This window comes from Amblyraja radiata, chromosome 10, assembly GCF_010909765.2.
Source record: "Amblyraja radiata isolate CabotCenter1 chromosome 10, sAmbRad1.1.pri, whole genome shotgun sequence".
In the NCBI taxonomy this organism is placed as follows: Eukaryota; Metazoa; Chordata; class Chondrichthyes; order Rajiformes; family Rajidae; genus Amblyraja; species Amblyraja radiata.
The window spans coordinates 31008206-31025842 of NC_045965.1; the positions used below are offsets into that span (position 1 = coordinate 31008206).

At 40.7% G+C, this 17637-nt stretch overlaps 1 protein-coding gene across 9 annotated transcripts in view; it reads left to right on the top strand.

Moving 5' to 3' along the window:
* Nucleotides 1-17637, top strand: part of lrrc7 (leucine rich repeat containing 7) — a 360661-nt gene that overhangs the window by 265668 nt on the left and 77356 nt on the right. For all 9 annotated transcript variants that reach the window (XM_033028474.1, XM_033028480.1, XM_033028476.1 and 6 more), the window contains 3 exons: nt 5934-6008; nt 7982-8126; nt 17238-17310. In XM_033028474.1, the coding sequence (XP_032884365.1) occupies nt 5934-6008; nt 7982-8126; nt 17238-17310 (293 nt within the window). The remainder of the gene's footprint in view (nt 1-5933; nt 6009-7981; nt 8127-17237; nt 17311-17637) is intronic.

A 17637-nucleotide genomic window follows, 5' to 3' on the forward strand; every position in this document is an offset into this window, starting at 1 on the left:
CAAGGGATTAGAGATACAAGGAACTGCAAATGCTGGAATCTTGAGCAAAGCACAAACTGCTGGAGTAACTCAGTGTATCAGGACAACATCAGTGCAAGGAATGTGTAGGTGATGTTTTGGATCAGGACCCTTCTTCAGACTGATTGTAGTAGGGGGAAGAATGCTAGAAAAGATGTGGAGGTGGAACCAAGCCTGGCAAGTGATAGGTGGATAAGGTTAAGTTTTTGATTGGGAGATGGGTGGAGTAAGTGACAAAAGCTAGAGATGAAAAGGAGACAACAGGATATCAGATAAAGAGGGATGAGGAATGAAATGTACAGCAAGAGGGAGGGATATAGGTGGAAGGGAGCCTGAGAGGAAGAGGGGCAGGATAGTGGGGAAAACGGGTGCACGCTGGGTGGGTGGGGTCACAGGAAAGAGAGAGGGGTCAAGGGATATATTACTTAAAATTGGAGAATTCAATGTTCATGCCTTTGGGTTGTAAGCTACCTAAGCGGAATACAAGGTGCAGTTTCTCCAGATTGCATGTGGTCTCACTCTGGAAATGGAGGAGGTCAATGTGCATTGAATTCTCCATTTTAGGTAATATCCCCCACCCCCTCTCTCTTACCTACGCCCATTTCTCTCACTATCCCACCTCTCTTTCCCCCCACAAACAGATCCCCTTCTTCCTATATAGCCCTGGCGTTACTTTTCTGTCCTTGTCTGACAGCTTTTTCTCTCCTTTTCATCTCTAGCCCTTGTCACTTACTCCATCTGTCTGCCAATTACACTCCCTCACCAGTATTCACCTTTCACTTGCCAGGCTTTGTCCTGCCATTGCCTTTGTTTTCCAACTTTATTCCTCCTGCTATAATTGGTCTGAAGAAGGGTCCCGACCCAAAATGTTGCCTACCCACTCCTTCTACGGATGCTGCCTGAGCCACCGAGTTACTCCAGCATCTTGTATTTACAAGGGCTTATTCTGCATTTATTTTAGGTGTACAATAGCTTTGAAATCTTGAAAGAGTGGAATTTATTATTTTATAGGACCCATGGCAAAAGTGTATTTCTCAAAAAGAATATTCATGCAATTAAAATGCCAACTTGATTTCATTGAGTTTCTATGTTTAGCATCAGTAATGAGTGATGGAAATATCTGTGTTTAAATAATTGAAGGAGCTAACTTTGGGAAGCCTTTCTTGACCTTGATGAATCTTGCAAATCTCTGCCCAGTTTGTATTTTGACTTTGATGCCATAAGAGAGTGAAGAATCTAGTCTGTTCAATTAATGACAAGGGAAATGGCCGATTCAGTTGCTGATAAAAGCTTTTTAATTACATTTTGCAGTATTTAATTAAATTTTGCAGTATTTAATGATTTTTAATATAATTTTAATGTATTTCTGCACTTGTGTCTCCTAGTGTTGTACAGCATCAAAACAGGCTCTTTGACAGACTCCATCCATGCCGACCATCATACCTATTTATACTAATCAGTTAGCCTCCATTAACATACCTATTCAAATGCCTCTTAAGTCATTATCACAGTGAATGGCGGTGCTGGCTCGAAAGGCCGAATGGCCTATTCCTGCACCTATTGTCTTTGTATTGTGTCAATTTACAGAAACCAATTAAACAACAAACCTGCACATCTTTGGTATGTGAGAGGAAACCGGAGCACCTGGAGAAAACCCACACAGTCACAAGGATAACGTACAAACTCCATACAGACAGCCCCCATAGTCAGGATGAAATCTGGCTCTCTGGCGCAGTAAGGCAGTAACTCTACCGCTGTGTCCATGTTCTTGTCCCTCCCTTCAGCAAAGGGTTGTATACAACACAAACAAGACAGAGTAGGCATGGGCAACCCTACCTGACTCCAGGCCTGATGGGAAAGCTATCCATTTCTCACCCATTGATTTTGATTGCACAATTGATAGACGGGAGAAATACAGGTTTATGAAACAGAATTGGAACCTACCACCACTTGTAAGCATTCATGCTATACGTTGACGAGAGATGAATAAAATTGCATTGGAATCTTGTGACCCAAATTCAGATTTATATATTTTTTTAAGATTATGAAATTGGTTAACACTGTTAGAGAATCACATGAGAATTCCAGATGCTTAATTAGCAAATAAACAACAATTTTCTGTATCACAATTAAATTATATAGGTAACAAGTAAATTTAGGTTGTAAACATCATACAGTAAATTGAATTATGATTAACATGATAGAATCGGATTCCAGTATTCTACCTTAAGTGACCTCAGCTAGGGAAAAATTGGTAGTATTTTCCTGGACCAATACAGTATAAAGAAAATCGGTAATTTAGCTATAATGAAGATCAGACAGATTTGTTTTTTTAATGTTATTTATTCATGGAGTGTGGTTGTCACTGGCAAGGTTATTATTTAACGTTCCTATTTAATCATTGTTGAGAAAGGCTACAACACCTTCCTGAATCAATGCAGTTCCTGTGCTGTAGGTTTTCCCAAGCGGAATTATGCATGACTATCAGAAGCTTGACACAGTAATATACACCATGGAACCTAGAACAGTACAGCACAGGAACAGACCCTTTGGCTCACACGTCGGTGGCGAACATGATGCCAAGTCCAACTCTTGCCTGCCTGCACATAATCCATATCCCACTATTTTCTGCATATACATGTGCCTATCCTAAAGTCTCTTAAATGCCACTATGGTATCTGCCTCCTGAACTACCCCAGCAACGCCTTCCAAGACTCACCACCATATGTGTTTAAAAAAAACTTGCCCTGCACATCTCCTTTAATCTTTGCCCCTCTGCTATACCTTTTAGTATTTGATGTTTCCATATTGGGGAAAAGGTGCCAACTATCTATCCTATCTGTGCCTCTCATAATGTTATGGTTATAAAATAAATCTGTCAAACCTCCTCCTGTAGATAATACCCCCTAATCCAGGCATCATTATGGAAAACGTAATTTGCACCCTTTCCAAAGCCTTCACATCCTTCCTGTAATGGGGCAACCAGAACTGCAGGCAATATTCCAAATGCAGCCTAACCAAAGTCCTATAAAGCTGCATCATGACTTACTCTCTCTTATAATCATGATCTTGAACTCTTAAGTTGAAAGAAACATTATATTTTCCAAATCAGGATAATGTGTAAATTGAATTTGAGTTTGGACAAGTGGTGTCCCTTGTCCCGTGCTGCTTTTATACCTTTTTGCTAGTAGATCTCATGCTTTGGAGGCTGTTTTTACAAGGTGATGTCAAAGAAGCCTTGATGATTTGCAGCAGTGTCTTTTCCAAAACAAAAATGTTTTGTAAATGGTGGAAGGATTGAATACTTTAAGTGCTGGATATGGTCCAAAACAAGTGGATTGATTTATTCTGGCGGATGTTAAACACCTTGAATATTGGAACTGTACTAGCCCAGGCAAGAGAGGTGTGTATTTGTGGATTCTGGAAAGTCGTTAGAAAGGGTCATAAAACATAGAACAGTATAGTACTGGAAGAACTATACTTTGGCCCACAGTATCTATGCTGACCATGATGCTGATTTAAAATGCGCATCTGCCTGCACATGATCAATATCCCTCAATTCCCTGCCTATCCATGTGTTTGTGTGAATATCTTGTGTATATCTGCTTCTATGTCTGCCTCTGGAACGTGACAGCGGGATCCAGGGACTTTTCATCTCTGCGTGTAAAAGAAACATGCCTCGGAAATCTCCTTTAAACTTTTCCCCTCTCAGCTTAAATCTCTACTCTCTAGTATATAACATTTTCACCCTGTCTATGCCACTCATGATTTTATATAGAAGAGATGAAGAGGATGATCATCCTCTGCAAAATATCAGCCTCTGGCCATAAATTCCCTAATTCAATTACATTTCTGATCAGTCATGATCCTGCCCAAAATACTGATAGTAAGGAATTCAATGATACTAATGACAATAATGCTACTGCGTTAATGGTAATGTTTAGACTCAATCCTATTGGAAGTGATGATTGCTTGACATATTTGCGACGCAAATGTTACTTGCCATTTATGACTCCAGATTATCATTAGGATGGGGATGTTTATGGAGTCTCATCTTCCAGTTCATTATTTAATTATCCAACACCTCTCATGTGTTGATGTGGCAAAACCACAGAGGCGTGGTGATTGACAGGCGAGAGAACCAATCAGCTGATCAGTCACTCAGGGCTGGTGGGCTGGCAGTTCACTCATAGCTATTCCTTGAAATTCCATTTCAAGCAGAGTGCAGGCCACCAAATTCAATTTCATTGCATTTAAAGCAGAATTCAGGCCACCAAATTAAATTTCATACCATTTCAAGCAGAGTGCAGGCCACCAAACTCAATTTCATACCATTTCAAGCAGAGTGCAGTTCATCAAACTCAATTTCATAGCATTTGAAGCAGTATGCAGGCCACTGAACTCAATTTCATTGCATTTCAGGCAGAGTGCATGCCACCGAACTAAATTTCATAGCATTTTAGGCAGAGTGCAGGCCACCAAACTCAATTTCATAGCATTTGAAGCAATGTGCAGGCCACTGAACTCAATTAAATAGCATTTCAGGGAGAGTGCAGGCCACCGAACTCAATTTCATAGCATTTAAGGCAGAGTGCAGGCCTCCAAATTGCCAAACAACTCATTGCATTGTCATTAAGGGCTAACAAATAATTTAATGCAAGTACATTGCAGACTCACAGTTCAGTTGATTCACAGCTTAGCATCACAGTTGTGGACTCTCCCTCGCAACCTTCCAGAGTGACTGACCTTCCAGAGAGTCCAGGCTTCCGGGCTTTTATAGTCTTGACCCCCCGGAAGGGGCGTTACCTTCATCGTGGTGATTGACAGGCGAGAGGATCAATCAGCTGATTAAAGATTTTTTAAACACATCATATCTTTTTTATTTTTCATCGATTGGAAAAATCCTCGAGGCTGCCTCAGCGGAGGAGGACTGCGAGTAAGATGGCTAAAAATCATAGCGATATATGGGAGCATTCTTTCTAAAATCAATATACAGCGCAGACAGGAAGCGGTCAAGATAAGACTTTTAGTTATATAGATAGATAGATATTGTTGCTCCTGGTATTTTTCTCATTCTGTCTGGGTTGGTTTCCTGCCTTAAAACTATTAGTCGATTTTCAATGGCAGATTGAAGAATATTCTGGGTCATGAGATCACAAATTGTGATGGAATATAATTTTGGTGCCTCGACTAGCCCTTTATGATTACCTAGTTTTGACCTGTTGGTTCTATCCTGAATTTGAATTTCAATTTGGCAGCTTCTGGACTTGGCCATCTCAACCAACTAAAAATTGCTTTTAGTAATATTGTAGTTTCCCTCCCAAAGTAATTCGCATTAAAATGTGGATTGATTCCACATAGATGGATAAAATAAGAACAAGAATATTATGCCTTAAGGAAGAATGGAGATGGGGAGCTGCAATGCTTACGTAATAGTAAGGGACAAAGAGTTATAAGTCTAAAGAAGGGTCTCAACCCGAAACGTCACCCATTCCTTCTCTCCAGAGATGCTGCCTGTCCCGCTGAGTTACTCCAGCTTTTTGTGGCTTATCAGAATAGAATAGAATAGAATAGTTTCTTTATTGTCATTGTAACATGAACCATGTACAACAAAATTGTAAAATGTCAGTCAGCCAGGTGAACTCACTGGTGGTGCAGTCGAGGAATTGGAACAATTAAATGGAGTTAGTCTTCTAAGAGTAGAGGGTGCATGCAAAAACAATTACCAGAGAATTAATTGCACTAAATCATCGAACATTGGTTAGTGCTTATCCACTTTTTCCTCCTAAGCTCATTTGTATAACCTCGTTTGTATATATAAGGTCAGAATGTCATACAAAAATATTGATTCAAATTAAAACGTTGATCTTAATTCAAATGTATTTGTGATCATGCATGAAATTCTGTTTATTTAGCCGGATGTTCTGGAACAACTACAAAGTCTGAAGGAGCTGTGGATGGACAACAACTCAATACACTCATTACCTGGGGTAAGATTCTGTAATGCAGAATTCTCTTACCTTCCTGTATGATTATTTATTCCATATTGCAAAGTTAATTGACCCTATAATCATGACTGAATGATTTTGTTAAAGAAAACTACTAGGTTTTTAATGTCCACATCACAACATCCACCATGATGCCACCAATCCAACTCATTGCTTCTCATCTAACATACCTGGCAACATCTGGGGTATAGACTCCATTCCCCATCATGCAATCAAATCAGTCATGATCTTATTGTAAGCAAGTACTTGCTTCTCATGTATCTATCCACACCTGCCTTTAAAGTATTCAAAGACTGTTTCTGGAAGAAAAGATTGAAAATTCATAATTCACAGCAAAAAATATCTTATTTCTTTCTTTTTAAGCAGTGACCACTGGTTCTAGATTATTCCACAATAGGAAGCATCCTTTCCACATAACCCTAACAAGACTCCTCAGGGTCTAATATTTTACAATCAAACCACTTCTTATTCTGCCAAGACATCTCAGCATTCTGCCTGTTTCTGGAAAAGCATAACTGAAAATTATTTTTAATAGCTAAAAATATTATCAAGGTTTTTTAAATTCTAAAATGCATTTGAAATGAAACTGAAAATGATGTATGATGGTTGTAATTTTAATAATATTGGCAGGGAATGATTGATCTTTTTCAATGATCAAAAATCAGTCATAGGGTCATATATAGAAACATAGAAACATAGAAATTAGGTGCAGGAGTAGGCCATTCGGCCCTTCGAGCCTGCACCGCCATTCAATATGATCATGGCTGATCATCCAACTCAGTATCCCGTACCTGCCTTCTCTCCATACCCTCTGATCCCCTTAGCCACAAGGGCCACATCTAACTCCCTCTTAAATATAGCCAATGAACTGGCCTCGACTACCCTCTGTGGCAGGGAGTTCCAGAGATTCACCGCTCTCTGTGTGAAAAAAGTTCTTCTCATCTCGGTTTTAAAGGATTTCCCCCTTATCCTTAAGCTGTGACCCCTTGTCCTGGACTTCCCCAACATCGGGAGCAATCTTCCTGCATCTAGCCTGTCCAACCCCTTAAGAATTTTGTAAGTTTCTTTAAGATCCCCTCTCAATCTACTAAATTGTAAGGAAACATTCCAACTCGTCCCTGTCGACCAATAGGCCCCATCCAATCTAGTCCCATTTGCTCCTCTTTGATCCATATTCCCCTAAACTGTACATATGTACTATGTTCCCTATACCCATCACCCTCTGGTGAGAAATCAGCCCCTCAGGTCACCTTTAATTCTTTCTCCTCCTACCTTAAACCTATGCGATTAAGGCTGGGGGAAAAGACTGCGACCATTCACTGTTCATGATTTTATATTCCTCTAAAATATCACTCTTCAGTCTTCTTTGCTCCAGTGAAAACAGTCTGGTCCTGTACAGTATCTCAATAACTCCATCCTTGTGAAGAGCCTTCTTGGATAACCTCCTTCATTATTGCAGTAATGGATTCCTTCCTTAATAACACTGCAATGCCATCTCCTCTTTTACATCCCTCAGTATCAAATCTGAAGATAATAGCCTGGGATGTTGAGTTGCCAGTCCTGTCCTTCTTTCAACCATACTCTGTGATAACAGTCATATTTGTATATATTGATCAATGGATTTCCTTACCAGTCTGATTCCTTGTATTAATATAAATGCAATTTAGCTTTCCTTTCCTTCCATGTGCCTAATCGTGTCTGTCTACTCTGCATATCGGACTTGTTTAGCTGTCTTACTATATTTGTCTGTACCTCCCCACTCAACTGCACATCGAGTCGATGTCCCATTCTCTGCCAAATTCATTTAAACCCACCTACCGGATGATTTGATGACTCAAAGCTCATGGCTTTCAGGAGGAGGGGGTAAGAGGGAAGAAGGGAAGAAGGGAAAATAAAAGTTAAAATAATTATAAAAAGGAATGCAAAATATGTCTTTTTCTTTTTCACTTTCTCAGCCACTTGCGAAGTTAAAACGTCTAACCTACTTGGATATGTCGAAGAACAGAATAGAAGCTATTGAGTCAGATATTTCTGGATGTGAAGGCCTTGAGGACCTCCTGCTTTCATCCAATATGTTGCAGCAGCTGCCTGACTCCATAGGTGGGAACAATGTTACTATTTTGCATTAGTTTCAATCAGCACCAGTGCAGAATCCATGGATCTTTTTTAACAAAATAAGTGAAACAGAAAACGACTGAGGTATAATGCTCATTTTTAAACATTTGCAAAGATTTTGAAAGAAAACCATGACATGGTAATGCAAAATTATCAACGTTCCTGAAAAGTATCATGAATTGCCACATGTCTATTTTTTATGTGTGTAGTTTATCTGAATAAAAGAGACTACAGAAAATAGTCTGTAGTCTCCACCTGTGACTCAGGATGATGTAGTGATTTAGTTGCACATATAAATCAGGAAAATCCTGTTTTCGCTAAGTTAGGTGATTTCAGATGGGGAACCAGCAGGATTGTTACTACTGCCTGCACAACTCAGTTCAAGAGGAAAAATTATAAACATTAAAATTAGCAGGTGTAAGCCACTTGATGTTTTAAGCTTGCTCCACATTTTAATAAGATCATGGCTGATCTAATTGTAACTTCAACTGCCCATTCCTACTCCTTGCTTATCAATAATCTATTTGACTATGCAATACAAATATTTAAAGATGGTGTTCACCACTCTTTGAGGGAGTTCCAAAGACACAACACAGAGACAAATAATTTCACCTCCTTTGCTTTAATCAAGTCTCTGCTCAATCTTCTGAATTCCAAAGGATCTGTCTGATTTCTAGTATGTTTGTGTGGCTACAATGCAAGGTTGAAATCATAATCAAACTCAACATTGATACTGGACTATGGTGAAATGATTTGTATAACCCTGTGTGTGTGGGTTTCTGGATAATGTTGAGTGACACACCACAGCAGAAAATGCCATATTATTTGTAATGTTTGTTAAGATAAGTACAATAACAGATTGTAGTGTCTTACAGGTATTACGTACATTAGTATGAAAGTAAATAAACAGTTCAAGCCCACAACATGTTTTGCAAAGGGTTGTAACCCTAATTTTTTTTATTTATGCAGTTATTTATGCCATTATTGCTTTCTTTTTAATGTGAAGGCAAACATACTTAATTGTATGATACTAGGAAGGGACAAAAAACAATGAATATAAATTGACCGGAAGATGCAAAGTGGAATTTTTTAATCAAAACAGCACCACCTACTGGTTTGGTTATGTTTTTGTAGACAAAAATTATAAAATGGGTTTGCGGTAATTATAGGATTATTATGTATCATGTTTATTTTACGTATTATGTAAAGCTGATGTTTTAAGTCCTGCAAGTATATTACCTGTGCAGATTGGTTAATGTTCAAGATATGGTCAGGAGGAGGAGCAGGTAAGCTCCAATGTAGACTCATAAAAATTTACGACACAACCGAGAAGATATTTGAACCATTGTGTCCATGCCATCTAAAAATAGTCATTTAGAATAAAAGGCAAAAAGTGCTGGACCTAACGGGTCAGGCAGCATCTCTGAATAACTTAGCTGATGTTTTGGGTCAGGATCCTCCTTCAGACTGATTGTGGTGAGGGTAGAAAGGATGGGTAGAAAGCTGGAAGCAGGACAAAACCTAGTAAGTGATACATGGATACAGGTGAAGGGGTGGGGGGAGGGTGTTTGATAGGCAGATGGTTGTCCAGAGATGGAAAGACAAAAGGTGTGAAATAAGGATAGAAGAAATGTGAATTGTAAAACCAGAGGAAGGAATAAAGGTGGAAGGTAAGGGGAAAAGGGAGAAATGTGTACGAGTCCAGGTAAAGCACACACAGGGTTGTTTGTAGGTTAGTTGCCTAATATTGAGAATTCAATGTTCAATGTTTGGTTATAAGCTACCCAAGTGGAATATGAGATGCTGTTCCTCCAGTTTGCTTGTGGCCTCACTCTGGCAATGCAGGAGGCCCAGCACAGAAAGGTCAGTATGGGAATGGGAATGGGAAGGGAAGTTAAATGGTTAGCAACCAGGGGATCCTGCATGCCTTGGCATACTGAGCGCAAGTGTCCGGTGAATAATTATTTAGAATAATTATCTTTCCTGCTTTTTGTTAAAAGTACAGTAGTTTACCATGCTTCAAATGGTTATCCAGTGAATTCTCTTGATATGATCAAATTTCCCTGCAGAACTTCTAAAACTTAGCAGAGATGAAATGCTGTCACAAATTCCAACCTAATTTCTCACATTTAGGAAGAGAAGGGTGTGCCAGGGTTATCTGAGAAGATCATGGGCGAGGCCAAGTTCAGAGCTATTGATCTCCTTTTTAGATTATTCTTCCTACTCTCACTTGCTAAAAATCAGACAAATTTAATAACATATAGGTAATTTGCTATGTATTCTGTTTTAAGAAATGTTCCACAAACTGAATTATAACATATATAGATGGTGCTTCTAATGCTGTAGACACTCAAAAGGAGGAAGTCTAAGGACAATAGACAATAGGTGCACAAGTAGGCCATTCGGCCCTTTAAGCCAGCACTGCCATTCACTATGATCATGGCTGATCATCCACAATCAGTACCCCGTTCCTGCCCTCTCCCCATATCCCCTGACTCTGCTATCTTTAAGAGCTCTATCTAACTCTCTCTTTAAAGCATCCAGAGAATTGGCCTCCACTGCCTTCTGAGGCAGAGAATTCCACAGATTCACAACTCTCTGGGTGAAAAAGCTTTTCCTCATCTCCGTTCTAAATGGCCTACCCCTTTTTCTTAAACTGTGGCCCCTGGTTCTGGACTCCCCAACATCGGGGACATGTTTCCTGCCTCTAGGGTGTCCAATCCCATAATACTCTTATATTTCAATAAGTTCCCCTGTCATTCTTCTAAATTCCAGTGTATACAAGCCCAGTCGCTACATTCTTTCAACATATAACAGTCCCGCCATCCAGGGAATTAACCTTGTGAACCTACGCTGCACTACCTCAATAGCAAGAATGTCCTTCCTCAAATTTGGAGACCAAAACTGCACACAATACTCCAGGTGTGGTCTCACTAGGGCCCTGTACAGCTGCAGAAGGACCTCTTTGCTCCTATACTCAACTCCTCTTGTTATGAAGGCCAACACGCCATTAGCTTTTCTCACTGCCTGCTGTACCTGCATGCTTACTTTCAGTGCATGATGAACAAGGACATCCAGATCTCGTTGTACTTTCCGTTTTCCTAACTTGACACCATTCAGATAATAATCTGCCTTCCTGTTCTTGCCACCAAAGTGGATAACCTCTCATTTATCCACATTAAACTGCATCTGCCATGCATCTGACCACTCACCCAACCTGTCCAAGTCACCCTGCATCCTCATAGCATCCTCCTCACAGTTCACACTGCCATCCAGCTTTGTGTCATCAAAGACATTTGTTTTCTTCATCATGTGCACTGTCCTGTGTGACCTAATCAAGCAATGACAAGCAAAGGCACAGATACATCAAATCAGGGATAGCCCACTCAGGTTCTTTTTTAGACATTGTCCCTGGTGTTTAGGACTTAACTGAAGTCTCATAGAATTGATTTGTGTGTTCTGTGGAATAATTTGAGATCTGAAAGAGGCATTAGCCATACTCGTGCACTGATCTTCACGCTGCACATGAAGATTAGGGTACTTGATCCTTTAGGTCCACTTTCAAAAAAGATTAATTCTGACGTGAGCCAAGGCGCATTTGGCCTTCATAATACAGCAGTCCTCTGGTTTGCTTCAACTTTGTGAGGATTAAACTAAGTCTTGGGCATTGCAAATTTGAATCATCCATTCTCCAAGAGATCAGTAGACTTGATAAAGGAGTGCCCAACATCAGGGATCTTTCTGAAAAAAGGTAATAACGTGGGCGGTAATTTTCATGATGATGCCACATCAAACTGCCCCTACAGTCACACACTCAACTTCTCCTCCCTAACAATCAGTCTGAAGACGGGTCTCAACCCGAAAATTCATCTATCCATGTTCCCCAGAGTTGTTGCCCGACCTACTAAGTTACTCCAGTACTTTGTGTCCATAATTAGTTTCTACATTGAAGAAGTTAGCATGATAATGACAGCTCTCATTGTTCATCTCTCTGCTCTGAAAAAAAAATCAGTCTTCCTCAAAGTGATATAAAACAGAACTGCAAATTCTATAAGGGCTGAATCTACAGAAGTATGAACACATGGACTTTGTTCATCAGAGCTTTAAAATAAGTATATATTTGTGCAACAGCTCCATTGTGAGTGTTTTAAGCATACAAAGCACATAGATGTGCACTACTTCCATTCTGTTTTTCGATTTTTAAGTTTTTGTAAGGAAAGGTTCTCATGACTCCTTAAAATTGCATTTTCCCACATATTTCTTTGCATTATTGAAAGAAGCCATATGGTCCATTGAGTCGAGAGAAGCTAATCATCTGCATTCCTCCACTGGTTTCATAATAACCTGTTCTATGTATATATGTTAGCTCCAGCCGGATTCTCTCACCTAGATTTACCTAGGTGGGAGAACATTGAATTATCCCACCTAGGCCAATTAACCTAGCAGCCAGCCAGCAACCTAGCACCCTTGGGATACGAAAGGTGGAAACACACTTGCTCACTGGGTGAACATAAAAACTCCACACATAGATAACATGGGTGGTCTGGATTAAGTTTGAGACACCTTAGCTGAATGGTAGCAGCACAACATGCTGTGCCCCTGTGCCATCTTGAAGATTGTTATCAGGAGAGCCACACACCAAGCCAAGCATTTGCAACACTCTTGTATGCGTTCCTATCGTGTGCCTTGACAGAGCCCTTTTGAGCAGAATTGAAGTGTAATCTCCACCCAGTCAGATGGAATAGTAGCTTTCCTATCCCCCTGACTCAGCCTGCCTGAATCTGGTTTCTTTTCTTGTGAAATGCATGTTTGCTGAACTTGAGGTGTAATGATTTGAATTGATGATAGGTCAAGACAAGAGCAAAGACAAGAGACATTTATTGTCACGTGCGCCAATTGGTGCAGTGACATTTGTGGTCACCATACAGCCATACGAATAAAATAAAGAACACAGAACATGATAGTCTTTAACATAGAACTTAGGGTACTTGATCCTTTAGGTCCACTTTCAAAAGAGATTAATTCTGACTGGAGCCAAGGTGCATTTGGCATTCATAATACAGCAGTCCTCTGGTTTGCTTCAACTTTGTACAATACAATACAATACAATCAGTTTTATTCGTCACATTGCACATAAAGTGCAAGTGAAATGAATTTGTCAGCAGCGGTACAATGATAAAGAACACACAATACACAATAAAAATTTAACACAAACATCCACCACAGCATTCATCACTGTGGTGGAAGGCACAACATTTGTCCAGTCCTCCTCCATTTCCCCCCGTGGTCGGGACCAGAGTCCAGAGTCAGTCCAGGATCGGCTCTTCCCCACCGGAGACCACGGCTTTAGGTTGGTGTAGGCCGCAGGCCGGCGGTCGAAGATTTAAAGTCCCAGCCGCAGCCATAAGCACCGCTGACCGCAGGGCCGGCGGTCGATGCTCCCCTCTAGGGGTGATGGTAAGTCCACGCCGGGTCCGCACTAGAAGTTGGCCGCGGGCTGGCGGTGGAAGCTCCTTCTTCTCCCAGGTCCCCCACGAGGGATCCCAGGCTGCGGACGCCGCGCCAGCTGAAACTCTGCAGACCGCGGCTTCAGGCTGCCGCGGGCCAGCGAAACGGAGCGAGCCCCAGCGAGGGCTCGCCCGCTCCACGCCGAGAGTCCACGCTGCGCCAGCCGCTGAAGCCCCGGGCACGTCTCCGGGAAAGGCCGCCCGATCCTCGATGTTAGGCCACGGGGGAGGCGACCTGGAAAAAGTCGCCTCTCCATGGAGAAGGCGACCGAAACGGTTTCCCCCTCACCCACCCCCACACCACCCCCCACACAAGACACACAAAGAAACACAAAAAACATACTTTAAAACATTGTGAGAATTAAACTAAGTCTTGGGCATTGCAAATTTGAATCATCCATTCTCCAAGAGATCAGTAGACTTGATAAAGGTGTGCCCAACATCAGGGAACTTTCTGAAAAAGGTAATAACGTGGGCGGTAATTTTCATGATAATAAAGACTATCGTGTTCTGTGTTCTTTATTTTATTCGTATGGCTGTATGGTGACCACAAATTTCACTGCCCCAATTGGTGCATGTGACAATAAATGTCTCTTGTCTTGTCTGGTAATGTTAGGCACAAAAACATTTTGTTTTCCTCCAAGCCAAGCTGCACTGAATGTTGCTACAATGCTGGTGTTGACGGGGTTGTGTGCTGCTGGGTGGATGATGTCTCCTCGAGTTCTGCACAATGAGAATAACTGAATGGTGGGTGCTGTTAAGCGGAATGCTCTGGCTACATAGAACATTTATGATACTTAATCTTGTGAGGCAAGAAGAAGTATGAATATCAATATCTTAGATGAACTGATTGCCATAATTTTGATGATGTGCCTGCATCTATGATATGTGCTTTGAGTTTTCTTAAATGTGTGAGGTCCTTGAATTTCCTTCTGTATTTCATATCTGAAAGAGGGAAAAAAATCATCTTTTCATCTCTGATCCAATTGCCTTCCGGTACAGAGCATAATGCCTCTATACTCATCTTTGTCCTCTTGGTTGTGTTGGCAATCACAAAACAGGTCCCCTTCTCTACATGGACTAGGTTTGAGTTTTTTCAGTACATAACAACCAATAAGTAAACCCCCAGTTATATCCTAATGGTTATCAATTTCCATGGGCAGCAAAAGGAATATTCTTATCAGCATAAGCATTGCATAATAAAGGGAAATTTAGCATGCTCAAAATGAGCATGGACATTTTAGCAAAAAATTATAAATGAATAGCATGTCCAACCTAGACTAGTCCCGAGACAGAAGAATCTGCAATCTTGGAGTCTTGAGCGAAATAGGATATCAGTGGGTCAGGCCGTATCTGTGGAAGGTATGAACAGAAAATGTTTTGGGTTGGGACCCATTCTCAGTTGCAGGTTAACTTCTCCATATAGATTTAAGAGCAGAACTTAAAGTGAAATTTTATTTGGAATCCATAGAATGCACATAGGTCATAGAATATGGAATATAGGACTTTAGCAGCACAGGAATATGCCCTTTACCCCACAATGTCAACACCAAGTATAATGCTGGTGTCCTTCTACCGCTGCTCCATCGAGAGTGTGCTGGCGTACTGTATAACCACATGGTATGCCAGCTGCTCTGCAGCGGACAGGAAAGCCCTTCAAAGGGTCATCAACACCGCACAAAAAATCACTGGCTGCCCACTGCCTTCCCTGAAGGACATCTTCAGCTCTCGCTGCCTTGGCAGGGCAGCCAACATCCTGAAGGACCCTTCCCACCCTGGACACAACCTGTTCCACCTGCTGCCCTCTGGCAGACGGTACAGGTCTTTCAAAACTCGCACAAACAGACTCAGACAGCTTCTACCCCATAGCCATACGTGAACTTAACAATGCAAAATAAGAAATAACACTCACATTCAACTGAATGGTTCTACCTCAGCTGCTATTGTTATTTATCTGTAATTTTTTTTTAATATGTATATATTTTTACCTTTTCTTATATATTTAAAATTGCTCTTGTGAATCGCACCGTGGGATTGACTTTTAAATTTCGTTGTACCATGTGCAATGACAATAAAGAGATTCATTCATTCATTCATTCATTCATTCAATGCCGTTAAGCTAATCTCCTCGGCCCTCACATGATCCTCATATATCTCCCCGTTCCCTGCTTATCTATGTGCCTTTCCAAAGCCCCTTAAATGCCACGATCAGTCCTGGCAGCTACTAACTGTTGTGTAAAACATTTACATCTCCTTTAAATTTTGCCCATCCCATGTCAAAGCTATGTCCTCTGGTCTTTGAGATTTCCACCAAGAGAAAAAGGTTCTGACTGTCTACCCTATCTATGCCTCTCGCAATTTTATAAACTTCTATCATGTCTCCCCTCAACCTCCGATGCTCCAGAGAAAACAATCCAAATTTGTCCAACCTCTCCTTGTAGCCAATACTTCCCAATCGAGGCAGCATTCCTCTTTTTCACCATCTCCATAGCCTCCACATCCTTCCTGTAATGGGGCAACTAGAACTGCACTCAATACGCCAAATGTGGTTTAACTAAAGTCCTAAAGCTGTAGCATGACCTCCTGACTCTTATACTCAATGCCCTGACTGATGAATGCAAGCATAGAAAATATGCTTCTTTACCACTCTATCTACTTGTGATGCCACTTTCAGGGTGCTATGGACCTGGACCCCAAGATCCCTCAGTACATTCCATTGCTGTTAAGTGTCTTGCCGTTAACCATATAAATCCCCCTTACTTTTGACCACCCAAAATTCAACACCTCACACTTGCCTGGATTAAACTCCATCTGCCATTTCTCTGCCCATTTCTGCAATTGATCTTTATCCCATTGTATACTCTGACAACCTTCCTCACTATCTGCAAGTCCTCCAATTGTGGTCTCATCTGCAAACTTACGAACCAATCTCCATTTATGTCAAAGTTGTTCATATTTATCACACAACAGTGGGCTCAGCATAGACCTATGCAGAACTCCACTAGTCATAGACCTCCAGCCAGAATAACACCCTTCCACCACAACCCTCTGCCTTATTTGAGTAAACCAGTTTTGAATCCAATGACCAAGTCACCATGGATCCTACGTGTCTTAATATTCTGGATCAGCCTACCATGAAGGACTTTCATAAAAAATGCTTTATTAAAATCCATGAAAACAAGATCCACTACCTTAATCAATCACCTTTGATATCGCCTCAAAAAACTCAATTAAATTAGTAAAATATGACTGCGGACAAAACCATGCTGACTGTCTCTAAATCCTATCCTGAAGAATCCTCCAATTGTTTCCCAATTACCAGTATAAGGCTCCTGGTCTAATTTCCTGGATTATCTTAATTTCCCTGGTTAAACAAAGGAACACCATGGTTTACTCTCCGTTCCTCCCAGACTTTGCCTGTGGCTTGATTAACTGATTAGAATGCATGGCTGTTGCAGAGCAGGTTAATGTAATGATGTTATAATAGCTGACCTTATTAGATACAAATAGACAATAGATTATACATTTGGTAGTGATATACTTAATTGTAATTTGTGGAATATTTAATAGCTTTTTTTCTACTTATAAGGATTATTGAAAAAACTAACAACATTGAAATTGGATGACAATCAGCTAAACATTTTGCCTAACACAATTGGAGGGTGAGTAGTGGGCTCTGCTGTGGTGCCCTGTGCATAAATATTCTGTGAATTCTCACTGTTTAGGTTCATGCATAAAGAAAGGGTCCAGAGATTAAATAGGCAAAGACTGAAAAGGGCTTGACTCCAGTATTCCAGGTATTTTTGTAACATTAATATTTAGCAGTTTGGGTTAAATTGTTATCCATGTGGATCTCCGTCCTGCAGATTTGATTCTCAAGTGGAGGTGAAGCAAATTCAGTTGGGTGACATAGGGTTAGAGTTTCTTTGAGGTTATACTTATTTATTGTTTCTGAAATCAGTCAGACAAAGGCAAAACATCATGGAATT